General features: G+C 39.2%; 1 protein-coding gene across 1 annotated transcript; it reads right to left on the bottom strand.

Annotated features, from left to right (window-relative positions):
• Nucleotides 1-1,481: 1,481 nt before the first annotated feature.
• On the bottom strand, nucleotides 1,482-23,579 carry LOC126368281 (glutamate receptor U1-like). The gene is made up of 8 exons (XM_050012176.1): nucleotides 23,554-23,579; nucleotides 22,309-22,507; nucleotides 18,453-18,623; nucleotides 16,912-17,132; nucleotides 14,505-14,716; nucleotides 9,405-9,556; nucleotides 5,987-6,106; nucleotides 1,482-1,710 (listed from the first exon to the last, which is right to left on the bottom strand). The coding sequence occupies exons 2-8, from the start codon at nucleotides 22,482-22,484 to the stop codon at nucleotides 1,482-1,484; spliced, it is 1,281 nt and encodes a 426-aa protein (XP_049868133.1). The 5' UTR covers nucleotides 22,485-22,507; nucleotides 23,554-23,579.
• Between the last annotated feature and the right edge of the window lie 2,151 nt (nucleotides 23,580-25,730).

The following is a 25,730-nucleotide window of genomic DNA, read 5'->3' as shown; positions in this document are numbered from 1 at the left end:
TAAAGTACCTACAAGTGTATATAGTTATTAGCAAATGAAATTGTGTAATTGTGCAGCGTCAGGGCCAACCACAATAGTGTTTATACAAAACAATAAGCACATTCGTGATCGGAAATTTCTCATAGATAAACTACTTGCAACTACTTTTCAGACGAAGTCCTGGCCGGGATATGAGGACAGGTGATCAGCACGTAGGTTATTAATGGCCCATCATGTTGGGAGGGGACAATAATAATAATAATAACCCTCCGTCTCCGGCTTGCCTTCATTGGCCGGCCGGAGTGGACCCCAGCGGGGGCCGCAGGACTCAGCGTCGCAGAAAGCGGTGTACACCTCTCGACACCCTGAGCTGCTCACAACCATGTCCAGTCGCGTCGGCTAGATAGGTGGCCCATCCAGTGAGTGGCGAGTCACCGCCTGCTCATTGTATCCATGTTACCAACATTGGTCGAGCAGGCGCCGTAGTCCCCTATAGCCCCAGTATCCCAGTCCACTAACCCCCAAACCAAGAGCCCAGTTCCCTTTGTTCCCATAATCTGCAATAGTTCTACACGAAACGGATGCACTACCATAGTGCATAGAGATAATCAATGGTTAGTATCACGCCACATTTAGATTGAATTATCTTAAGGGGCCCCTACATGTTGGCCTCGGCCCCACGCACGCGCCTTCCAAAAGACCCGGTCTCCATAGGCCCGAGATAGGGAAATGACATACAAATAATAATAATAAAACACTTTTTTTTTAATAATAATAATAAATTACTTATATCGGGGAGTGCATTTCTTCGAGGCAATGACGTCATAAATCGTCTGAAACAGATGTATAAGGCCAATGATATCGGGAAGATAAAATTTAAACAACACAAACAACATACCTTAAAATGCCTTATTGCTAAGGTAGCATCAAAACTAATATAATGTGTGTTTAACGTCTCGTACGCAGTGACATGAACACTTCCCATTTTCCGATCAATAATTTTCAATTGGCAGACTTGTAAATACGAGGCATCGTAAGAAACATATTAGGAACGTTTACGCGCTGTAAAATCGCAAAACTTACGTAAAACGAGGTTTATTTCCTAACTATTAGGCAGATAAGACCAGAGTACAGGAAGAACAATTTGAAAACGAAAAGCAACCAGGGTCCTTCTTATTCAAGAGTTTGTACAACGTGACAACTGCCACTCTGGGAACATATTCTTTAATATTTTTTTGGTTTTTTTTATTATTGTTTTCTCTCTTAGGTTATTTCATTGCCTGTATGAAATGTGTAGAGGTATTTGCCTGCAAAGGCATAATTTAGTGACACGTAATTTGCAACTATAACTACAACTATTATTTATAACTGTACCTAAATTTATACACAATAAGAATAAGAATAAAAAAAATAAAAATCTTTATTTTTAACATACCCAGGAACGGCACATCAGTGAACGTATTACATAAGTTAATTTACTGTATAATTGATATTGTAACTACCTAAGTACTCCAAACTAAAACAAATAAGTGAAATAAAGGTGAAGTGAAATAGTCGTCTTCACCTAACATGAGAGCAGTGACGAGTCCAACGAGCAGCAGGATAAGGGCGGAGCGCACGTCGGCGGCGCGGGCGGAGGCGAAGCCCGGCGGCGGAGCACACTGCGGCATCGCGGGCACCAGCGCCGACTCCAGCCGCTCCAGGGCGCCGCCACTGCGCAGCTGGAGCAGTCTGTAGTCAACAGCCTACATATAATTTATTTGCTCATAAAACATGGTACAATAAAGGTTTTACAATAAATGTGAGAATCTCATGTTTCGCCGCAATTTGGCATACAAAAATTATATACCAAGCTAACGCAAAATAATAGTCCATATAATCAAATTTAAATAGGTACATTACATTGGTTTTAGTAATATTAAAAATATTCAATCTCAAATAGGCGTAAGCCGCTAAGGAGTGAGGGAGAGAGAATGAACTGCGTCTCGCTCGCTACATACTAAATATATTTTTTATTCTTCTTATCGTGTGGGTTATGACCTTCATCAACGTGTCAGGGTTATTATTGAGCCGCCAAAGGCCCCTGACATAGCTCATGTAACGACATACGTACAATGGAGCAATGGCTTAACGTGCCTTCCGAGCACGGGTCATCTTACTCATCGGACAATCAGGTGATCAGACTATAATATCGTACCCAAACTAGGGATCTCAACATGATATTTGTGATATGTCCCCACTGGGAATCGAACCCGGGGCCTCCGGATCGTGAGACCAGCGCTCAACCACTGGACCAAAGAGGCCGTTTATTTTTTTATTAAAAATACATAAACAAAAAATTTCAAAAATATAATATGAAAAATCAATCAATCAATAATACTTTATTGCACAACGACAATAACAACAACAAAAGAACACAACGACAACAACAACAATAAACAACAACAACGATAAAATATATTTAAAATAAAAATAATATAAAAAATATATATATAAAATAAATATACGACCCACTGTTGGGCACATTACTTCCCTCAATCTACCGAAAGGAGTATGCGCCCATGCGCCATGCTACATACCACGCTGAACCATCGCGGCTTGGGTGGAAAGGAGGTAACCCCTTTCCACTATCATGCTTTCGCCTTCTACTGAAAACTATCTACTTTGAGCAGATACGCACGCAACGTATGTGTGTGCTTACCTATTTTGTTTTCACTGGGTGCTTACTTTGTCTTCAACACGACGACGTATGAAGTTAACTCGCACGAGTTCATACTTCGTTTATAGTCATATTGGTGCTAATTCCTGTAAATACCATCTAATTTTATTTTAAGTTATATCTGTCATTTTCTTATCCGCCGAAAAGGAAAGGGACGGGTAATCGACAAGCATAAAATTTATGGAACACACGTCAATTTTAAGCACAAATCTAAACCAACCGTCTAAAAATTTTACATCCGTCGTCAATAACCCGACACTGTTAAGTAGACAGCACGTCAAACGGATTGCATACCAGCGACGTACCTTTTGATTCGCCCGGGTTATTCATTCATTTACTCATTCTTCCTAAAATTAAGAGCTGTGAATCATCCGTCCCTTTCCTTTTCGACGGATACGAAAATGACGGATATAACCTAAAATAAAATTAGGCGGTGTCTGCAGGAATCGGGGCCATTATTCATCTTGCGATGGATGTACCTCTGACTTCCCTAGGATGTAGTCGTGAGCTTATGTTAGTAGAGCCGCGTGGTGGAGTACGATCCATACCCCTCCGATCGATGACGCGAAGCCAGTGACCAAACCATATTTAGGCTATTTATATTGACTGTACTTGTTATTTAATTATGAGGAACTTTCCAATCGACGTTCCTCAAACTCACGATAGATGGCGTTCTTCACTTTTAAGGTGATAATTATCTTTCTCATCGCTGGGGTACATAATTATCCCAAAATACAATGTAATGTCAGAAGCATATATAAAACTAATTAGTCTGTCAACTCTGCGATGTGAGTACCGATTTACTATTGCGTCAGCTCAAAATATTGCGTCAACATTATGTTTTGTACTTGTCCTCTTTAATAATAATTCTCAGGTAATTTTTTTATTGATTTACTTACTAATGTAATTGCTGACATTATCATTATTAATGTTGGAATAGGTATATTTATTTATTTGTATTATAAATACAGGATGTTAGTGACATCGTAATGAAACTTTGAGGGATGATTCAGAATCATGGTCTGAACCAACCCCCTCAGTATTCGTTACGTTGCGTTGTCACTAACACCCATACCTACTTGTATGGCTACCTGTATGTACTTGTACGGGGTGTAAGTGACATCGTAACGAATACTGAGAAGGATGATTCAGGATTATTCTGAATTAATATCGAGTGGAAATTTCCATCGCAAAAGTATAGAATTGAAAATAATTAAAAAAATAAAAAAAATCATGAATTTTGCGACGAAAAATTCCGCTTGGTATTAACTCAGAACCACGGTCTGAATCATGCCCTGTATACCATTGTGCGATTCAGTGATCCACTAAATGTTCAAATAGTCCATGCGCACAAGCATAACTTCAAAACAATTGAAATGGCTTTGTCGTGTTGATTGACAAATCACGCCAATTAACTCTGGGGTAAAAGTTATGTCTATTTAGCGTCTCATATATAAAGTGTACATGCAAGAAGACAACCTAGTCAAAACGATACATTTCTATGGAATTTATACAAAATTAGACACGTATGACGTCATTGATAAACGTGGTCAAAACTCGTACTACTAACTTTCTGAAGAATAAATATGATTTTATTATCATTAAGTGAGTAAGTAGCCACTTAAAAATCGATAAGTAATTAGGTAAAACTTCACAATTACATTATCTTCAGCTTTAAAAATGACGTTTTTATTTGTCTTGGAAAACATCAGAAAAGGATATTTAATTATCATTCGAAGAGAAAACACATATCGTTGGTCAGAATTCCTTCAGACATAACGCTTCGTAGCTCTCAGACGAATAGCTTTCCTTGAGCAGATAAGATCCACCATGATCCGTTTGGATCACTGCTGGAGCAGACGAGAATGACAAGCTATCGACAGATGAGACGTGTGTATTGTATCGAGACAGATAGAGCCTTTGTGCCTCAATAGAAATGAGTCTAGTTTATATAAATTACAATAGTTTGTCGCAATTTTATTGCGATTGCGATACATATCCCTACATAGATAGGTAGAAACACAATATCACGCCTATTTCCCACCGGGGTAAGCAGAAACGAAATAGAATTCCATTTGCTTCGATCCTGAGACACTACTCTTTACTCTACTTTACCATTATATTAACTTTCTTTATCTTTCCTTTCTTTCTATTTTTGTTTGTTTGTCTGGTCTGTATACAATAAGTTGTTAAATAAATAAGCTTTACCGAACTAACGTACAATACGAAATAATTAATTAATAAGAGAAGACGTGAGTTATAGGAAAACGTATATTCCACCTCATGCAGAAAATACAAGGGCTTTTTTACAGCACTCATCCATGCTTAGGGAAAATCACAAAGAGAAAATTGAATCGAAAAAGTCTTGACTCGGAATAAAATTCTTATCAATGTAAGTGTCATAGTATATATCTATATATATACATAAAGGTTTAGCCTGACGATAAAACGATAAGGCAGTATAAATACAGCTGTTGCTTTAGAGATATTTCGATGACCCCCTTTTCCCGTTGGCCGCTTTTCTTTTTTCAAATTATTCTTTCTTGTACTCTGGTTTTATCTGCCTAAAGGTTAGGTAATATAGCTCTAATTACATAAGTTTTGCGCCTTCTTATGTTTATGTTTCCCAAAGTGGGAACATTCTCGGGAACGGCACATAACTGGATATATGCTATCTCCGTTTGTCCACCTTTCAGAAGAAAAATAAAGAACATACATACATACATAAACTCACGCCCGTAATCCCTAATGGGGTGGGCAGAGCTACAAGTAATCAAAGACAACTTGCAGCCCCTGTTGATACGATGTCGTAAGGTGGATATGATAAACCTGATGGCGATAAGGGATCAGCCTATCGCCCATAACATTATTCCACCATGTTAGAGGACACGATCCCTCTTTCGGTTTTTACGACATGCCTGGGAAGACAAGCTAAACGTTCTATGTTTTTTTATTTGCTGCCAGAGCAGCATAGAAGCTTTAAAGAAATAAAGAAAATTATTTCTTTTAGAAATCAATAAATACACAGAATATAGGAGTGAACAAAATAATAAATAAATAAAATCTTATCTCTAAAAAGGGACATCAGCTCAGCAAAATGTTGTGACAGTCCGACATTGACGGAGTGCCACAACGCTGATTTTCAGCTGTGCCCCAAAAAATACTAACAAACACGGTTACAGAGTCGGAAAGCAAACTTTTAAGCTTGATGTACACAGGTCAAAAGTATTTTTTGTAACATAATAATGAAAGAATTATTGTGTAAAGAATAATAAACCGGTATCTCACCCAACAAGAATAGGTCTGGCGTAAGGCGAGCGGCGGGGCAGAGGGAATGCGAGGTGCGCACGAGTCGAATATACGGGCAACTCGCGCACCGCGCAACGACCACGCGCCTGACTCAATGACCTGGCAAGAAAAAATAATTGCATGAAAAATATCCACTTTCCAATAATACACATTTGTTTATCCTTATATGTATACTACAATAATTTGGCATCATCTCAAGTAGGTGGAGAGACAGCATTGGTGGTTTGCAAACGTCAAGGAAAATGAGTAGGTACTCCGAATTCAAACGTGGAATTGGTGTCTATTTGCGTACACGCGCAGCCTTATCTAACAAGTATATGAATAATAATTTCGATTGAGAAAATACGAGAGACATGACGAAATAGAATCCCCTTATTCGCAGTTGCGGATTACAGAAGTTGAATAAATCCCTGGGGGTTATTGTTGGAAAGTTTTCCAAATTAAGGGACTCATGAACCCTCACAAGTAAGTATGTAACTACTTCAAATTCATTAAAAAGTTTAATGTTTTTGATGGTGCTCTATGCCCACACAACATGTATTAGGTGGTTTTCATTGTATTTGAACTTTATATTTTTCATAAGTGGCTTATTTGCCTCGGTTGGAATTCACTATGCGGCCGAACAATATTGGGAGAGCCTATAGGGTTACATACAGGTGAGGAGCAGAACAAATATGTGTAAGTACAGTCATGAGCAATATCATGTACCCACTTTAGAACCCTGTCGCAATATCATATTTGACATTTAATGAGACTTACGGTTTAATTTGTCAAAAAAGTTAATGTGACATGGTTTCAAAGTGTATACATATTAGTACTCGTGACCGTACTTATCTATTTCGCAAAATATGAACACTTTGGAAGTGTCTCTCGCGCAAAATATTCAGTTTAGAAAAAAATGATACCTATTAGAAACCCCGATACCATTTTGGGAGACCTATCCATAGATAACCCACACGTATGGGTTTTATGAAAAAATTTTTTTGAGTTTCAGTTCTATGTATGTACCCCCAAAAAATGTATACACATATTTATCAAGTTTCAACAGTATAGCTATTATACACTTCTCATCAAAAAAATCGAAACACTTCCGTTTTCATTGTTTCTGTCCGAATTTAACACAAAAAAGAATTCATACGATGAAAAAAAATACATAAATGTATAGCTGGCAGTTTGGCCATTACAGTAATAAGCGAAAATTCTAAATTCAAAATTAGAATTTCATTTGTTTATCTTATAAACGAAATGAATCACTGTTTTGAGACAAATGTGTGTTTAGGGTTGGAGTACATTTAGCGTTTAAAAACTAAAAATTGGCGCCTATCCTTAAACTTTTTGTTTTTTATTTCAATACTGTGACTTTGGGACGTCTGAAAAAAGGTTTTTTTTCTAAAACGTATGGATACTTCGCTCACAGAAGCCGCCCAAGTTGTGGCATTGCTGGATTCTGGCCTTAGTCAGCGTGTTGTGGCTGCAAGACTGCATCTAAGCCTGTCATCTGTTCATAGAGTCTATAAACGTTATCGGGAGACTGGTTTGTTCACGCGCCGTTCAGGATCTGGCAGGAATCGGGTCACTTCTGAGCGAGATGATCGATTTATTGTAACAACTTCTTTAAGAAATCGACGCCTTAACGCTTTTCAACTGCAGCAGCGGCCTCGTGTTGTACGAAGGGTGGCTGTAAGTGACTCTACAATTAGAAGAAGGTTGAAGGATCGTGGACTGGTACCGCATAAGCCAGCAAATGGGCCGAAATTAACTGCAGACCATCGAAGAGCGCGCCTTAACTTTGCACGTGAGCACCTAAATTGGTCATACCTACAGTGGAGCAAAGTTCTCTTTTCTGATGAGTGTAAAATTATGCTGTATGGTAACGACGGAAGGAACAAGGTCTACAGAAGAGACGGAGAACGCTATGCACAATGCTGCATTGAAGAAAAGGTCAGCTATGGTGGCGGTTCGTGGACGGTTTGGGGAGGAATCAGCGCCGACGGTAAGACAGAGCTTGCTTTCGTGTCTGGGCCACGTCTGCCTGCACTAAACTGTCATCGGTACGTCGAAGAGTGTCTCGAGCCTCATGTGATGCCCTATGCACATTTTATTGGCAACGGCTTCATATTCATGCACGACAATGCTAGGGCTCACACCGCGGGCGTCGTACGAGATTATCTTAACGAAGTCGATATCTCTATTATGGAATGGCCAGCAAGAAGCCCGGACATGAATCCCATTGAACATCTGTGGGATGAATTAAAGAGACGAATTCGAGCAAGAGATCCTGCCCCAGAAACACTTAGCCAGCTGCAAGATGCAATCCAAGAGGAATGGGACAATATACCACAGCATGTGATCGTGACTCTTATCCGATCGATGAAGAACCGTATGGAAGCAGTAATTAGAGCTCGGTGAGGGAATACAAGTTATTAAATAAACGTTTTTTAGCTTTTTTTTTCATTTACGTGTGTTGTTTTATCCATTTCCTTTATACTCCATACGAAATAAAAATGACTCATTTAACAAAATACGAAACCTATGAAAAATTCATTTAAATTTAGAACATTAACATTAAGATTTGATAAGCTCATATTACTCACTATTAAACGACATTTAACATTTATTCCTAAATGTACACATTTTTCTGATAATCCTGACAAAACGTAAACTTGCAAGGTGTTTCGATTTTTTTGATGAGAAGTGTAGTTTCGGAGAAAAGTGGCTGTGACATACGGACGGACGGACAGACATAACGAATCTATAAGGGTTCCGTTTTTTTCCGTTAGGCTACGGAACCCTAAAAACATAAATATTTTCATAATCCCCTCAATATTTGTTACGGTATCACTAACACCCACCCATACCTACTTGTATGGCTACATGTATGAATTTGTTCGGGGTGTAAGTGACATCGTAACGAATACTGAGAAGGATGATTCAGCATTATTCTGAGTTAATATCGAGTGGAATTTTCGTATCAATATACCATAGATTCGTAGTGTGTCGTGATGTATAATGTATGGATGTAATTATGAAAATAAACAGCCTCCGTGGTCCAGTGGTTGAGCGTTGTGCTCACGATCCGGAGGTCCCGGGTTCGAATCCCGGTGGGGACAAATCACAAAAATCACTTTGTGATCCCTAGTTTGGTTAGGACATTACAGGCTGATCACCTGATTGTCCAAAAAGTAAGATGATCCGTGCTTCGGAAGGCACGTTAAGCCGTTGGTCCCGGTTAAGTACTACTTACTAATGTAAGTACGTAGTCGTTACATGAGTCATGTTAGGGGCCTATGGCGGCTCAATAATAATCCTGACATCAGGGTTGATGGGGTTGGTAATCCACCTCACAACCCACACGATAGAAGAAGAAGATATGAAAATAAAGAGCTGTTCCAGTTACCTAAGCGTGGAGCGCGCTGCACGCTGGCCTGCGAAGAACGCGTAGTTTTGCTGCGCCGCACGCGCAAGTCCCTCCTCCGCTGAAGTCACCAGGTTCTCAGCGTCCGAGTACCCTCGGATGTAGAACGCGTTCAGCTGGGCATCCTTCGTCGACTGACAACAACGTATTTTAAAGTATGGTTGCAAATACTATCGTATGAACCCTGTCGTACTTATAATGTGCGTCATTTGAGCTGTGATACCCCAGTTGGAAAAACGCTCGACTCTTACAGCAAGGTCGCAGGTTCGAATCCCAATACAGGCCCAAACCAATGTTTTTCGATTTTGTTTTCGAATTCACGTTTGGATCTTAAACGTTTGTCACGTGCTCATCGGTGAAGGAAAACGTCATGACCCACAATCCCGAAAAATGCGTTTTAGAGGCATAATTGTGACCTAATCTGCATTGAGCTGATTTTCATTTCGCGGTTTGGAGAATCAGACAGACAGTCGCTTTTGTAAAAAAGCTGTCAAATCTTCAGGTTAGGTCATCAAACCCTGTGAAAAACGAGATAACGCTAGGAAGATAGTAGGGATAGGTTAATTGTGACTTCAAATTCAATTTGTCGAATTAGTGACATGGTTGTGCAAACATGTTAAAACTCTGTTTTAGATTTACGCGGTTATTATCATAATTAAAATCAGGCGTTTAAATCAGGTATATGGGAATCCCGATATTTCGACACTGTTGCAAGTGCCATGATCACGGAGTGACTGATGATGAAAAGCACAGTGAGTGCGGTTTCTCGTAGTGAGTTTGGTGCGAGTTCAGATGGTTCTGAACAATCCGATATCCAATACATAAACAAGCGGCAAATAAAGAGGGTAGACAGATATGTCTGCCGGTAGAAAATTATGGATCCACTCCAATCTCATCAGTCATCCCGTGATCATGGGACTTGCAACAGTTTCGAAATATCGGGAGTCTCATATCCCTGATTTAAACGCGGTAAGAACCCGTTAAAACTCGTAACAGTACAAAAGTAATACTTTATTTGTAAAGTACGGTAAGTACATACAAATTCCTTAAAAACTAAATTCTTTAAATTCCTTTGTAACGGAACTCCAGCTTATTGTTTAAAAGTAATTCTGCAAACTGTGCGCATGTAACACGATTTTACTAATTACATAATGATGAATAAACAAAGCGAGGAGCTCGGTGGCGCAGCGGTAAACGCGCTCGGTCTGCGATTGTTGAAGTTAAGCAACTTTCGTAAAGACCGGTCATAGGATGGGTGACCACAAAAAAAATAAGTTTTCATCTCGAGCTCCTCCGTGCTTCGGAAGACACGTTAAGCCGTTGGTCCCGGCTGCATTAGCAGTCGTTAATAACCATCAATCCGCACTGGGCCCGCGTGATGATTTAAGGCCCGATCTCCCTATCCATCCATAGGGAAGGCCCGTGCCCCAGCAATGGGGACGATAATGGGCTGATGATGATGAATAAACAAAGAGTAAAACGAATTGAGGTACTGATAATGAACTGAAGGTCGCCTTATAATTATCATTCGAAAGCTTATTATCAACATGACAATCATGGTGTTCGTATTTCGGTCGTCCGTAAAGTGTGAATTAATGAATTACTTAATTCAATGCATGTATTAATTAACACGTTACTCACAGCGGACGACAAAATTATTCTGTCCTTTAAAGCAACGCGTTTAAAAAATTAAAGCTTCACCTAATTAATGTGGGTAACACTAATCAAACTTAGGAGAACGAATCAGTATCAATCAGACCAATCCAGTTGTCTTCTGGATTAGTCAGATTAATATTACTTTTAATCAGAATTAGACCAACATTGTTATATGGAGCATGCGCTAGCGCACTTCGGTAACGCGTTTTAATTTACACCCAGCGCCATCTTCTAAACGACGCAAGTACCTATTGAAATTAAATAATTAGACTTAAATTAGATTCTAGTGCTCATTCTCTCGTCTGATTCTGGTAAACCAAAATTATTTTTTTAAAGTCTGATATCTAAATATATCTAAGATCTAGTCTTAATTATACTAAACCCACACCACAGTTCTACAGCTATTATTCCATTGGAATAGATGAGTTTCATTTCTTTCGAACACTTCCGCATTAAATATTTAAAAAATGGAATGAACGCAGTTAGTGTCAGATAGGTAAGTATAGCTTTTCAGTTCTTTTTTGTTTTGGTTTTCCCCGAAAGGCAAAGGGAACTATGCCCATACAGCCATGTCTTGTGTTTTTTCTTCTTGATGATGATTAATGAAATGATGAAAGGTGATGACACCTAAGCCCCCACCCTCGGAGTAGACTCCTACTCCGAACCCCTAAAGGAATTAACTTAAAGATCCGCATAAACTTTCGAGTTATGAAGCGGCTTGTTGGCACGATGCGAAAATAGATAGGTACACTTTGTTTATTGAATATTCCGATATAATAACACTATCGCAAATGGTTTCCGACCGATCATTAACCACCAAACACCACTTCGTATTAATTATTTAGAATATTCAATGAAGAAAGCAACTGTCCCGTTCCCGTTCCCGCCAAAAACGCTTTATGCACCCTACTGTCAAGTTTTTACGAAGAAAAATCTGATATTCTGTTCGTATTCCGTAAATGTAACGTAACGTGATGCCAGACAATTAATCTGAGTTGAATCTATCCCGGATTGTCTATCTGTTGATTTATTTCTTTAGTCTGCAGCTGAAGCCGTTCGTTTCAAATGTAATTTAGTTTGCTAGATAACTTGATAGTTCTATTAGTTACGACTGATCGGATTTCTTATGTGCCTGCAAAAGAATTACGGTTTTAAATACAAAATAATATTTCAGTCAGGTACAACTTTTGCAAATCCGTCTATATTCTGTAGTGCATTCATATAAGATAGAGAAATGTATTTTGTAAATATTGGTTACCTATTATATATTTTTAACTAAGGTAAATAATATTTGTGATGGCCTGTGTAGTTCGTCTATTAGGTAACTATTGTCAAGGGTTTAACATTAGATTTTGATGAATATTATAAATATTCTCGACGTCCCACCACAACCTGCGAGACCCCGCAAGTATCGGGTATAAAATTATGTTGCATACCCTAATATAAGCATACCTATTGCTCTAAATTCCACAAATATTTTGATTCTGAGATAAGTCCAAACATCATCGTAATAATAGATTAAACTAAAAAGAAAATCTTTATAGAGAATGTTAAAGAACGTTTTCAGACTTAAGTACTTACGAAATTACTTACAAAAATTATATCATACAATATGGTATTCAATTATAACACTACTTGTCTAAAAATTTGCTTCAAACGTGAGAATAATCATCATTACGCGTGTAATGTATTTTTAATGTTTCCATAGAAATCAATAACTCATTTTATCTTTATAAACTTCGTACGCTAATAGCCTAAAAGCTCTTTTATCATGAAAGTTATTAATAAATTTTAATTGAAGCTTTTCGGAAAGACGAGGACATTTTTGGTAATTAGGACGAAGCGATAATGACTAACACAACCTAGAAAAGGTTCACTTTTAATATAATGGTTGAGATTAAAGCCACAATGAGCCAGTCATTCATAACTGTCATAACGTCAAATAGGACTTTCTACACAGTTTATGAAGCCCGTGGGAAGATAATACAGAAACAATATATGAATACATCAGTCACCTGCTAATTAAATTACAAAGAGACTAAAATTTTGCAGAACAGCATGCATGATAATATGTAGAAAAGCATTGAGTGTATTGAAACAGAGTACCGGGACTTTATAAAATGGATGCAGTTGTATAAACGCTACCTTATTGGTTACGCAGCGAACAAAACACCATGATGTCCTAGTGGGTTATGACCGAATGGCTCGTCATCATCAATTTAACAGCTCCGCTCTTGTCGGTGCAGCATTTTCCATGCTACTTTTTTTAGGGAAAAATAGGGCAGTGGTTTCCTTCTTGCTTTCCGCCCCACAGTACTCTGTATGACGCAAGTGAGATGGCGCCCAGAGTAGTCTATTACAAAGCCATACTAGGACTCCTGTCCTCCACCTCTGAATAGTACTGACAGTTACTGCTGCCCTCTGTCAGGTTCCAGGTCACAGTCCCTGTGACTTGCCCCTTCCGTCCTGCATTGCCGTACCGATCGCTCCCATCTTCGCCTCCGACCGAATGGCTAACACTCTTTAAAATAATACATATATATATATATATATATATATATATATATATATGTATATATAAACTCATGCCCGTAATACCTATTGGGGTAGGTAGAGACACAAGTAACCAGAGGACAAGTTGCACCTATTTCTGATATAAAATCAAAAATGATAATCAGCCCATGACAATTGTATTAAGTAGCATTAACTATTACCTAATCTACACCATGACCCGGAATAATAGTCAACATGTTTGTTAGTTAGAAAGAATACAGTCCCTCTGTCGTCGTTTGGATACCCGATAAAATATGCAGCTGAACGCGGATATGAAACTAAGAGGTACTTACAATAAAAAGTGTAAAGTGTATTTGTATTGTATTGTAAAAGTGTAAAGTGTATTTGTATTGTATTGTATTGTACAATTATATTATTTGCTACGTGTTTTTTTTTAACAGCGTTTCAATAAATGTATGAATAAATAAACGCAAACAGATCACCCCAGATTATAATAAAGTAGTTAATATTTAAAGTATTCGCCATATGCGATGGAAAATTCCACTTGATATTAGAGAGTCTCAGTATTCGTTACGATGTCACTAACACCCTGTCCAAGTACATACAGGTAGCCATATAAGTAGGTATGAGTGTTAGTGACACCGTAACGAATTCAGAGGGGGATGATTCAGACCATGATTTTGAGTTGATATCAAGTGGAATTTCCTGCCGGAAAATTCAGGTATTTTTTTTATTATTTTCTTTTTTCATACTTTTACGACGGAAAATTTAACTTGATATCTATATAACTGTGAATCTATATGATGACCCATAATATGATAACTGAGAATCATAGTCTGAATCAACCGTCAAAGTTTTCGTTGATATCAAGTACCTGTTAAAAATACAAGATAGTAGTAGAATATTCCTCACCATAAGGTACATCTGATCAGCCCCGTTCCTGATGTATCCGATCTTGAAGTCGGGCGAGTGCAGCACAGCAGCGACAGTATCCAAGCTGGCCACCCTGACAGACAGCACGGACGTGATGAAGGCTGCGTACGCGTTGTATGTCACCACCGCAAACAACAGGCATACGATGAGAAGGACGCTCGCTGCTGGAGTTGGAGGCGTCCACGTGCCGCCTGCGCACGCAAAAGAAGTACTTTAGGAAAAATAACTAGAAACTTACATAAATATGATACCTAAAAAGAAAATTGGAGCAGAAGGCAAGGGGAAAATCACTGCCCTATTTTTCCCTAAAAAGGGGCATGGAGAGAAATGCTACACCGACAAGAGCGTGACTCTTACATTAGTGATGACATAAATAGCCTATATGTATAGCCAGGTACAGATTCCTGTATTCATAATTCACCATGATGCTCCTTTTAATATTTTAACTCTTTGCAACAAGTACACAAGTGACGTGGTTTTCAGGATTTGTGCCCAGTTTATGGCAATAGGCTCAACCGATATTACATGGGACTTAATCATAGCTGGCAAGGAGTAAGTGAACATACTACAGTAACTCTGCCTACTCCTAGGGGATACAGACGTGATGTTATGTTTATGCAAGTACAATTGAACTATGGGCTCAGGGAAAAGAGACAATGTAAAGGATCCACAAATTACGTGACTGAATGGCAGTACCTTCATCAGCGTCCCGCAATGCGGTACCCATAGCGTAGGTCCCCCTATCCGCAAACATAGCATGTGCCCCTACCACATTCAGGGAAATATACATACGAAATATAGCTTTACGGCTACCTAAACGAAGTCTCAGTCAAAATATAATATAGAGCTAATAAATAAGGGAACTTGAGCTCTGTCTGTATAGAGGCGGAGTTCAAGCGAACAGCACAACTGCATCAGAAAAAAGTAGCATTTCTATTGAAAATAGTTAAATAGAACTGCATTTTATCTTCGAACGATCGCAGTTGAATTGGTATTCAGTTTCGATGCTGTAAAAAGTTGAATATTTCTTATACACAATACAATCCGGTACAACATAACAATTGAACATCCTTTTTCTCTCTTTCCATAAATGTTTCTCGACTAGCGAATTGACATCGGAAATTCAATTTGATCCGCAACAATCGCAATCTTTTAGTTTCGTGGCTTTATATTTTAAAATATACTTTGGGAAACTTGCACTCAAAACTAAGTTTACACGTCAACCACGCTAACCTAATATAGGTGCGTGACCAACATCGTGGGAGAACACAAGTAAATTGAGGTTTCAAACGTCCAGTATTACGATTATGAGTTTTGGCACTGGCAGTTCAGAATAGCAATTCCATAAGTACTTTTTTAGAAGTACTTTAATGAATTCACATCAAATGTATACCATGTTGTCTCTTGTATGATAATGGTACAAATACAAATATACTTTATTGCACCAAAATAAAAGGAAATTTTCAAAAATGACTCTTAACTAAGTACATGGCAATAGCGGCTTTATCGCTTAAAATTAAAAGATATTGGATTAAGATGGTAATGATATTGTCTTATGTTGTGGTGTGGTTCTAAAACAAATCGTTCTTACTTTCGACGTTTTATTGCTACATAGTTCCTCCAGCCAACGAAGTCTTTGCGAAATAATGGGACCCACGATACCTATTATATACCCCATACCATGTGATATATCTTAATTATTATTTTTTATTTATTTATTTTTAGGGTTTACAGCCTCCGTGGTCTAGTAACAGCCTCCGTGGTCTAGTAACAGCCTCCGTGGTCTAGTGGTTAGAGCGTTACGCTCACGATCTGGAGGTCCGGGTTCGATTCCCGATGGGGACATTGTCTAAATCACTGTGTGAGACTGTCCTTTGTTTGGTAAGGACTTTTCAGGCTTGAGTCACCTGATTGTCCGAAAAAGTAAGATGATTCCGTGCTTCGGAAGGCACGTTAAGCCGTTGGTCCCGGCTATTGGCCGTAAAAACACCTCCACCAACCCGCACTGGAGCAGCGTGGTGGAGTATGCTCCATACCCCCTCCGGTTGATTGAGGGGAGGCCTGTGCCCAGCAGTGGGACGTATATAGGCAGTTTATGTAGGGTTTACAGCAAAAAAACACAAAATGTATACAACTCTAAGAAGCTACATGCCAACAAAAAAATCCACATATATGAAATTAAGATATTACTGATATCTTCTTTACCCTAAAACTTATCCCATTTCTTCCGAGGACTATACGTAACCTACAATTTGTTCAATTTTGTTACTTTGTGTTGGAAAAATCAGCATAGACGCAACCTGTGGACGCAGGAAATGTTGTCTACGTAGGTCGATATACGTTCCACGTGCCATAAGAGTTGATAGGAGCGTAAGAGCTGGCATACCTTGTTGGCAAAGAATGCCAGTAGACCAGACGAGAGCCTCAGTGTACCCTAGTGGGCGATGCTTCCCTCGCAGCGTGGGAGTGAGGCGGCTCACGAGCACGACGGCCAGCGCCGCCACCACCACCACCGCCGCCACGCTCACCACCAGCCGGGGGCTGAACGGTGCCAGGAATATGTCACGCACGGTGGACGTTTCCTGGTGCCGGATGTAGATATTGCACCTGTTGTAATGCAAATGCATGCATTCATGTACATTATTTACACATACCGAAATATAAGCAAATACTTGCCTTAACACTGCCCTGATAAACCTGCATACCTACTTATGTTACTGAACGTACATCAAACCACGACAATACATCAGAAAAAATAACGAAACTAGAAAATATTTCTCTGAAATCCTTCCGAATAGTGATGTTTAAGAGATAGCCGTGCTCCTATGCCGTGGTAAGCGAACTGTTAAGACGGATTGCCGATACCATTTGAAAAAAAAATATATATTTGTCCTCAGTTAGGAGCCGTGTCTCTTAGAGGGCGCCACATTAAACGTAGCGTTAGCGTTAATATGATAGGTCAACTAGTTCTAGCTATTACCTTATAGGTTAGGTAGTAGTACCTAAGGTTACGGTTTAAGGTTGCGTAGGTAACCTTTACCTTCAAGCAGCAAGTCTGTGGTAAAGGTACACCATTATTACTTGGGAGAAAGTACGATTAGGCTAAACCTTCGGCCTCAAACTGCATCCACGTTGGTAATTGGTTACTTTCTTCCCTTGGTGAACAATGTATTGAGTACCTATTCATTGTCTAATATTTGCCCGCTGTCAAACAGAGTTTACTAAACAATAATTGTATAAAGGTGACCCCAAAACGTGGATCTGTCAATCTGAGCGCGCAATAAGACGCGGAACAATAGGCCAACGCGACGCGATTTAGTCTCTGAATAGTAAACTGCGGAATAGAATACTTCTCAATAGTAAACTTAACTTAGTAGCACGAGAATTGTGTCAGGAACAAAGCAAATGGAATTCCATCGTCTTTCTTGCCCCGGAGGGAAATAGGCGTAAGTTTATGTAGTGTCCTTTGTTTGGTAAGGTCATGTAAGCTTGAATTACCTGATTGTCCGAAAAAGTTACACGATTCTGTTGTTAGGTTTGGGGTGTAAGGTTCCTAATGGCTGTGAGGGCTGGTTATCTGAGGCTAAGGCTGAGATCGAAACGTCCAGAAGTAGGCAAAATTCACTAAATTTAATTAAATTCGTACAAAAATGTTCACATTGCAGTAGTTAAATGGAGAGCAAGAACGGAAGTGAAGAGACAAAAATGTTGTCACACTAAGAATTATAAATTTAATGTTGGGGTTGCCAACATCTGTGCTTCGGAAGTCGTAATTCGGAAGGTCGTATTAGTCGTAAAACACCTCCGTCGACCCGCAGTGGAGCAGCGTGGTGGACTATGCTCCACACCCTCTCCGGTTGACTGAGAGAAGGCCTGTGTCCACTAGTGGAACATATATAGACTGTTTATGTATGTATGTAAACTTACATAGTTTCAGCGATGGGGAATATAAAGTCCATGTCCTGGTGTCTTGGCGGGTGCGCGGTGACTGGTTCCAAGGCTACGTCCACGGACTGGTCCATCAGTGCCCCCAGTAGTCCGGTCCATGCGCCCTCGTACGTACGGAACCCCAGGTTACCGTAGTACCGCATCTTGGATCTAAATACAAACAGGAAAACTCTTCAAACAGGAATTTGCGACGTTGATAATCTGCTTTCTTACATACAACACAAAAAAGCAAAGTAAGTTTTGATTGGTACCTATACTTACTCAAGACCCTGCAAGTAATAAGTACTATCGTAACACTTATTACTTCATCACTAATTTAAGAGCCACGTTTTTGTCGGCGTAGCGTAGTTTCTCCATGCTACTTTTTAGGGAGAATAGGGCAGTGGTTTCCCTCTTGCCTTCCGCCCCGTAGACGCCCGGATTAGTCTATTTCAAAGCCGTACTAGTACTCCTGACATCCGCCTCTGAACAGTACTGACAGTCACTGCTGCCTTCTGTCAGGTTCCTGGTTACAGTCCCTGTGACTTGCCCCTTCCGTCCTGCATTTCCGTAACATAATGGCTCCCATCTCCGCACCTGCAACTGTTGAGGTCATCACCGGTATCCCTGGGAAGGGTTCTACATTATATCCCGTAGGTCTGGGTACTTATTACTTACTTACTTCAACATTTAATTAAAGATCCTGTATACAGAAACATACACTTTATAGGTATCTTAAAATATGGTTTCACCTTATATAACAGTACCTAAATCGCAAAACGTGACATTCCGCAACCCTTATTCAACTACGGCACACGAATATCATCACATAGTGTGCTTTTTTATTCTCAGTTTTATAAGAAAAGTAAAGAAATATACCTCTTTTCCAAACTGTAACGCCGGTCCCCGAATTTGTAGTCGTATCACGTACGAGATCCTGAATAGGTTGAAATGAGATATCTTATGCAATAGGAAGGAAACTCCGTGTGTACGTAAGCATATTTAGTGGATTTTATAGTACTACGAGGAGTAAATTAGCATATTAAGAAACAAACTGTCTCTGTCCTCTAGTGGTTAGAGAGACTCTTGATCCAGGTTCCATTCCCGATAAAAATAATTACTCATTTCCCTTTATTTGGTTAAGTTAGAAAATCTTCTTCTATCGCGTGGGTTGTGAGGTGGATGACCAATCTCATCAACCCTGGTGTCAGGGTTATTATTGAGCCGCCAAAGGCCCCTGACGTGACTCAAATAACGACTACGTACGTTAGGAAATTACCAACCTAATTCATGTAAATGTCTGAAAAATAAAATTGGGACACCCTTCGAGTAATAATGTTAGATGGTAACTTCTGTAAAAATCGTGCCTAATAATAAAAACTTCAAATTAATTGATAAGCGGATCAAGAAATAAAACAGGAGAAACACAAATCCATCTCCTTTGCTTTATCCGTTTTCACGGGGCCCGCTTACCTAACCTGATGATTTGACAAGTCCGGTGTTTTACGGAAGCGATTGCCTGTCCGACCCTCCAACCCGCGAAGGGAAAACCAGCCCAATACAGGCTGGGTCACATACTGTGGATTACCTCACGATGTTCTTCTTCATCGCTGAGCAAGGAAGTTAGATGAAGAACAAAATTAAAGGGCTTCCAGCTGTACGATCTAATTGCAAGATACTATATTTGATTCAGGCAACAGGTATTATTTAGTTTTAATTTTTCTTCTCCGTTTCCAAACTCGACCCAAGAAGTAAAGAATTGCACTAATAATCCTCTGACTAGTAGTCAGAAACAATCAATTTCATTGGAACTTCCGATATCGTTTACTAATTTGGAAAAAAAAACTATAAACTGAGTAATTTTGGGACTTCCTGGTCTTTACATGAGGCTTACTAGGAAGTCTCAATAACGGTCATATGTTTGATGTACTATTTATTGCAAATAAACTACATACTTAAATTGGATTTTTTCTTTATTTTGATTTTTGACTCATTGCATATTTGGTATTTGAACCTCACGTGACGCAAACTAGTAATATTCAACTACTAGCAATATTATCCACGTGCGACTTATAAAAAAAATACCCATATTTACCTGTAACTAAGTGTGTATGACCACAAAAAAGCTACTCGCATAAATGGCCTACTGCTCACTGAAAGTATTAGGGGAAAATTTTTGCCGCAACATTAATGTAATATGATCGTTTTGACACACAGAGCTGTGAACGGAGCATGTAATTTTATTTCATAGATATGTATAGCACACCCTTTTCTCGCTTTTCCGGGTCTGATACAGGAGGCATACAATGTGGCCTGTAAATTATACTAAACATACCTGTAACGATGTCAACCCGTCAAGTTCATTAATTAACAAAATTAAACGCCTACACCAAGTCTATACGTACGGTCACGAGCATTAATATGTATACACTTTGGTACCATATCACATTAACTTTTTTGACAAATTGAACTGTAAGTCTCACTAAATGTCAAATATGTTAGTGCGACAGAGTCCTAAAGTGGATACATTATATTGCTCGTGACTGTACATGCTGAGCCACACCGCCGCATAACTTATATTTACGTTATAAGTACGTATAACACTATTAGCTAGCGAACATTCAGTATTTGCCTTCTCTTGGCTTTATGCCAGCTCAGCAAGCTCACGCATTGTAGTTCTTAACTTCTTGTTTAAGCAAATGTATATTCTAACTAGTAATACCGACAAATAGTTTAAGCTTAGTTAGTATTTACTTACGAGTACTTACGTAATAACGGAAAACTAACTTCACGTACTTATATAGTTAATTGCATTACAAAACAATGATGCAAACTTGTCCTATCAATACTTATATGTGTACGAGTGATATTAGTGTACATAGACTAGACATAGACTATGCATCTCAATGCTCCATAGAACAACAGGGATATTATTATAGGTACTAGACGTTGAAATGTCAATGGTGCTGTGACTGTAGCGACTAAGCGTATGTTTCAAATCATAGTTATTTTGTACCGTGTATTATAGGTAACCAATAATAAAACACATAATAACGGGTTCTTACCGCGTTTAAAATAGGGATAGGAGACTCCCGAATAAAAAAAATAATATCGGGAGTCTCATATCCCTATTTTAAACGCGGTAAGAACCCGTTATTATGTGTTGTAATTATGATAATAACCGCGTAAACTTAAAACAATGTATAACCAATAATAAACTTGCGCTGTAGGACGTCGTTGATTGAAATCTGCATTAAGGGCCGTCCAGTCCTGTAAAGTTGCAGATCCTTACCTTTCACACTTCGCCCAGAGACAAGTGTCTCGTTTAGATACAGATTACAGACGCTTATACTTAAAGTGCTTAAAAGTGTTTTTGGCTAGATGCGAGAATAGTCGATGGACAAAGGCTGTCACAGAATGGTGTATACGAGATGGGAAAGGTCAGACCAGCGACCCGGTGGTCGGATGACATAGTTGCAACGACGGGAAAGTTGTGAATGAGTTTAGCGCAGGACCGGAAAGAGTGCAAAATGGAGGAGGCCTATACCCAACAGTGGTATGATGCGGGCTAATTGATAATGATGATGATATCCAAGGGAACTATGACCTTGGAGCTGCGGGCCAAAGCGGTTAAAAGGCCACAGTACAGCAATTCATCTAAAAAGGCAATATTGCGATTTGACATTTATTGACACTGCGCATTTACTTTTATACGCGCAAATGTCAAATTATAATTATTGTTATTCGTAGTCTGTCGTGCCCTAAAGTAAGAAAGGAAGGCAAGAAGAAGATCTATGCCTCGGCTAGATACAGGCTCGCCGCCTGCGCAATTGCCCGCTCATACACAAGTACTTACGTAGTATTCAAGCGAACTGTGAGGAAGTGCAGGACGTCGTCGAGCGAGGCCGGGGCGGAAGGCCCGTCGTCGTCGCCCGCCGCGGCGCCATCCGAGGAGTTGCAGCGACCCACCACCAGCTCCTCGCCCAGGAAGTTACGGGCCTCGGCCGGGTACGGGCTCTCTACTTGCGCCATAGATTGCTCTTGCGTCCAACTACCTGTTTGAATTGGCAAACATAAATAGTATTCACCTCGCAAAATCCGTGCTCCCCAAAATACAAATTTTAGGGCCTGGCAACCCTACATCCGGCAGATGATAATAATACTGCTATCGGACAAATAATTAGAGGAGATTGTGGTATGTCTCCTCTACACTATAGGCGAGTACAGACGCTTGCAAGGGAGCACGATCTAATCCGTTCGTAGACGATGATCGGCGAGTACAGCTAAGTTGAGTATGTTCTCTGCTCACTTGTAATCGCTGACGTATAGAGCGGACATTTTAGACATTTTACACGTGAATGAACTGAAACAAAACATGAACTGAATGTGTCTACCTATCTTTCAAGCAGTTTCTGTAATCGGAAACGAAAATAAAACATAATACTTATTTATGTTTCAGTCATCAAGCCATTAAACAAGGGTTATGTTCCGACCAAGCGAATGGCATTCACCAGGCTACTAATATACAATATATCACGACAAAACAAAAATAAATCCCTTTTGGAGTTTAACGGAAAAAACCAATGCCATTTATCCTACGTCTACCTCGCCTCTGCCATGTGGTGCATATACTGATATTGACCCGACCGGCCCCAGGAGAGCTGTGATTTATTATGATAAAATCATCATGGAAAATATTTTTTAGTAAAAAATCTGTATACTTACGCCAAAACAATTAAAATGGAAAATGACTAAGCATTTTCCCGGAAGTAACAAATTAGTTCGAACCCATTAAAAGTTTCCATAATTAAGGGCTGTTAAGGCTTTAAATATATGTTTAACGTAATGTGCTTTAGGCAATGGGCTTGGTAATCTGTCACTGATCACGTAATCACGTAATCACATACGTCTTCGTTCTCAAACAGTTACGTCATAATTACGCCGTTAATACCATAATACACTCCCACATTTTGCATATACGTAAACATGCGTATTTTTCAAGGCACTACAATAAAAAATGGCAACAAATCTTGCAATCTCTTTTACCGCAAGCCCGCAAAGATTTGCTAATTGTTTTATAAAGTAACGTAGCAGAACCAACCAGTAGTGCGGCAGCATGAAGGAGTATGCTCCATGCCCCTCCGGTTAATTGAATGGAGGCCATTAGTTGTTTGATGCATATTAGGTTTGAGATATCAAACGTGAATGAAAACGTGAGGTCAGTGTTTTATATTCCTTGTTTACACGCTATTTTATTATTTACAGCGTAGTTGATAATTAATTAGGTCATTGGGGCCAAATGCTAATTAAAGAAAGCGTAGGCACTTATTATTAGTACCTATAACAATAATTTGAAATGTTTAACATCAGCGCTAATAAAAAAACCACACCAAATCTTCAAGTTAGGTTAGCAGACGCCGTGGAATCGGAAATATATACATCCAATGCTCGTCAACTATGTTGAAGTCCCATGTGATAGAGTGTGAACCTATTACACATCAAAATAATGATATCTATTTACTTACTTAAGTACATTAAACAAATTCACACGCATTACGGGGGGGTTAAAAAAGCCACATCGAAGCAATTCATCTAAAAAGCAATATTGCAATTCGACATTTGCACATATAAATATAAGTGCGCACTGCCAACAAATATCAAAAAGCAATATTGCTTTTTAGATGAATTGCTTCGATGTGGCCTTTTTGATCCCCCAGTAATGTGTGTGAAATTGTTTAATGTACTTAAGTAAGTAAATAGAGTAAGTAATGCGTGCGAAATTATTTGACGGTACTTACCTCGCTTTAAACTGCGTACTGAAGCGCAACTTTTAGAATATTGTTAAATACTTAGGTAATAGTTTGTTCAGTTTGATTAAAAAAACATACATCAGGAAGTATAGTAACCGGGACCAACGGCTTAACTTGCCTTCTGAAACACAGATTATCTTACTTTAGGACAACCGGATGTTCAACTTGTGTTGTCCTAACCAAAATAGGGATTACAAAGTGTTTGTGTTGTCCCCACTAGGATACGAAACCGGGACTAGCGGACCCGCTTAGGGATGGTACTGAAACGTCTCGGCGCCGTTCGACTACTAGAGGCAGCCAATCAGCTAGTGACAACAAACACTTCATAACCCCGATACCGACCCCACTGGCACGGTCGGTGATTTTCGTCATTCAGCGCTTATCGCAATCGACCCACTAGAGTCGATTAAATCTTTCAAATATAATCCTCTCAGACGACGCCTTGAGCAGAAGTTCGCGCCCAACTGGGCACCCTCAGGCCTGTTTATGTATGTCTTATATTTTGTACCGAGTGCGAGCATCAGCGCTCCCGATTTGTTCGGCCAAGTAGTTAATGCCATAGCAAATCTACAATAAGTTACGTCAAAAAAGTGTTTTATATACCGCTCATCCGTGCTTAGGGAAACTCACGAAGAGAACATGCATGGATCGGATGAATTCTGCATGGACAGGACGAGAACCCGGTGGTATAATGGTTACCCGGCTTGACAAGAACTGCGGGTTCAAGTCCCGTCGGAGTCTGAATTTATTCAATTTAATTTTCTCTTTGTGAAAAAAGGACTTCCGGAACGTGAACCTGACCTCATAATCATTTACTTCAATGTAGCTACTGAAGTGGTTACGAGAAATTTCTGAGAAATTTCTTTCATTTATACTGTTTTAAGTTAACGCGGTTATTATCATAATTAAAACACATAATAACGGGTTCTTACTTTTAAACGCGGTATTCCCCATTTAAACGCGGTAAGAACCCGTTATTATGTGTTTTAAATATTCATTTATACTGTACTGGGTAATTTCACATTTGAATTGCTGTCTATCCTAATTCCATTGTAAACCACAACAAGCGGTCTTCTACGTGGCTAGGTTTCAACCAGATTTATTGTAGACATTATTCACTAAAATCGTTATTACCCGGGTTTCATACACAGTAGCCCGTTGGCAATTTACCGTTTCGGGACTCCCTATTGTAGATACTATAAAGGGATAAAGCTGTCTAATCATACAGAGAGAGGTACTAGAATATTATACCAAGCTACATAATTATTATTTACTAGTTACCCACGACTTAGTGGACTTTGGAACTGGAACAGGAACATTCTTGGAAAGAATAAGTAAGTAGATAGTACATATTTAAAGCACCAGTGAATATCTTACAAAGTTCACTCAAAATCAAACTTCTCTGTTTTAAAGTATTTTGTCATTCGTGAAAGTTTAAATGATGGGAAACCCTTTAGGTAACTTACCA

Source organism: Pectinophora gossypiella, chromosome 7 (assembly GCF_024362695.1).
Source record: "Pectinophora gossypiella chromosome 7, ilPecGoss1.1, whole genome shotgun sequence".
Lineage (NCBI taxonomy): Eukaryota > Metazoa > Arthropoda > Insecta > Lepidoptera > Gelechiidae > Pectinophora > Pectinophora gossypiella.
Note: the sequence above shows the minus strand (reverse complement) of the source record. Positions and strands in the feature narration are given on the sequence as shown.

Bases quoted from the DNA above. Each gene is read 5' to 3' on its own strand.
- LOC126368281 (XM_050012176.1), bottom strand. From the start codon at position 22,484: ATGGCGCAAGTAGAGAGCCCGTACCCGGCCGAGGCCCGTAACTTCCTG. The intron at 14,717-16,911 runs GTATGCCAGCTC...TTGCGTGCGCAG, and splicing joins TGGCATTCTTTGCCAACAAG to GCGGCACGTGGACGCCTCCA. The intron at 6,107-9,404 runs GTAACTGGAACA...TTTTCTTGCCAG, and splicing joins GCAGCGCGCTCCACGCTTAG to GTCATTGAGTCAGGCGCGTG.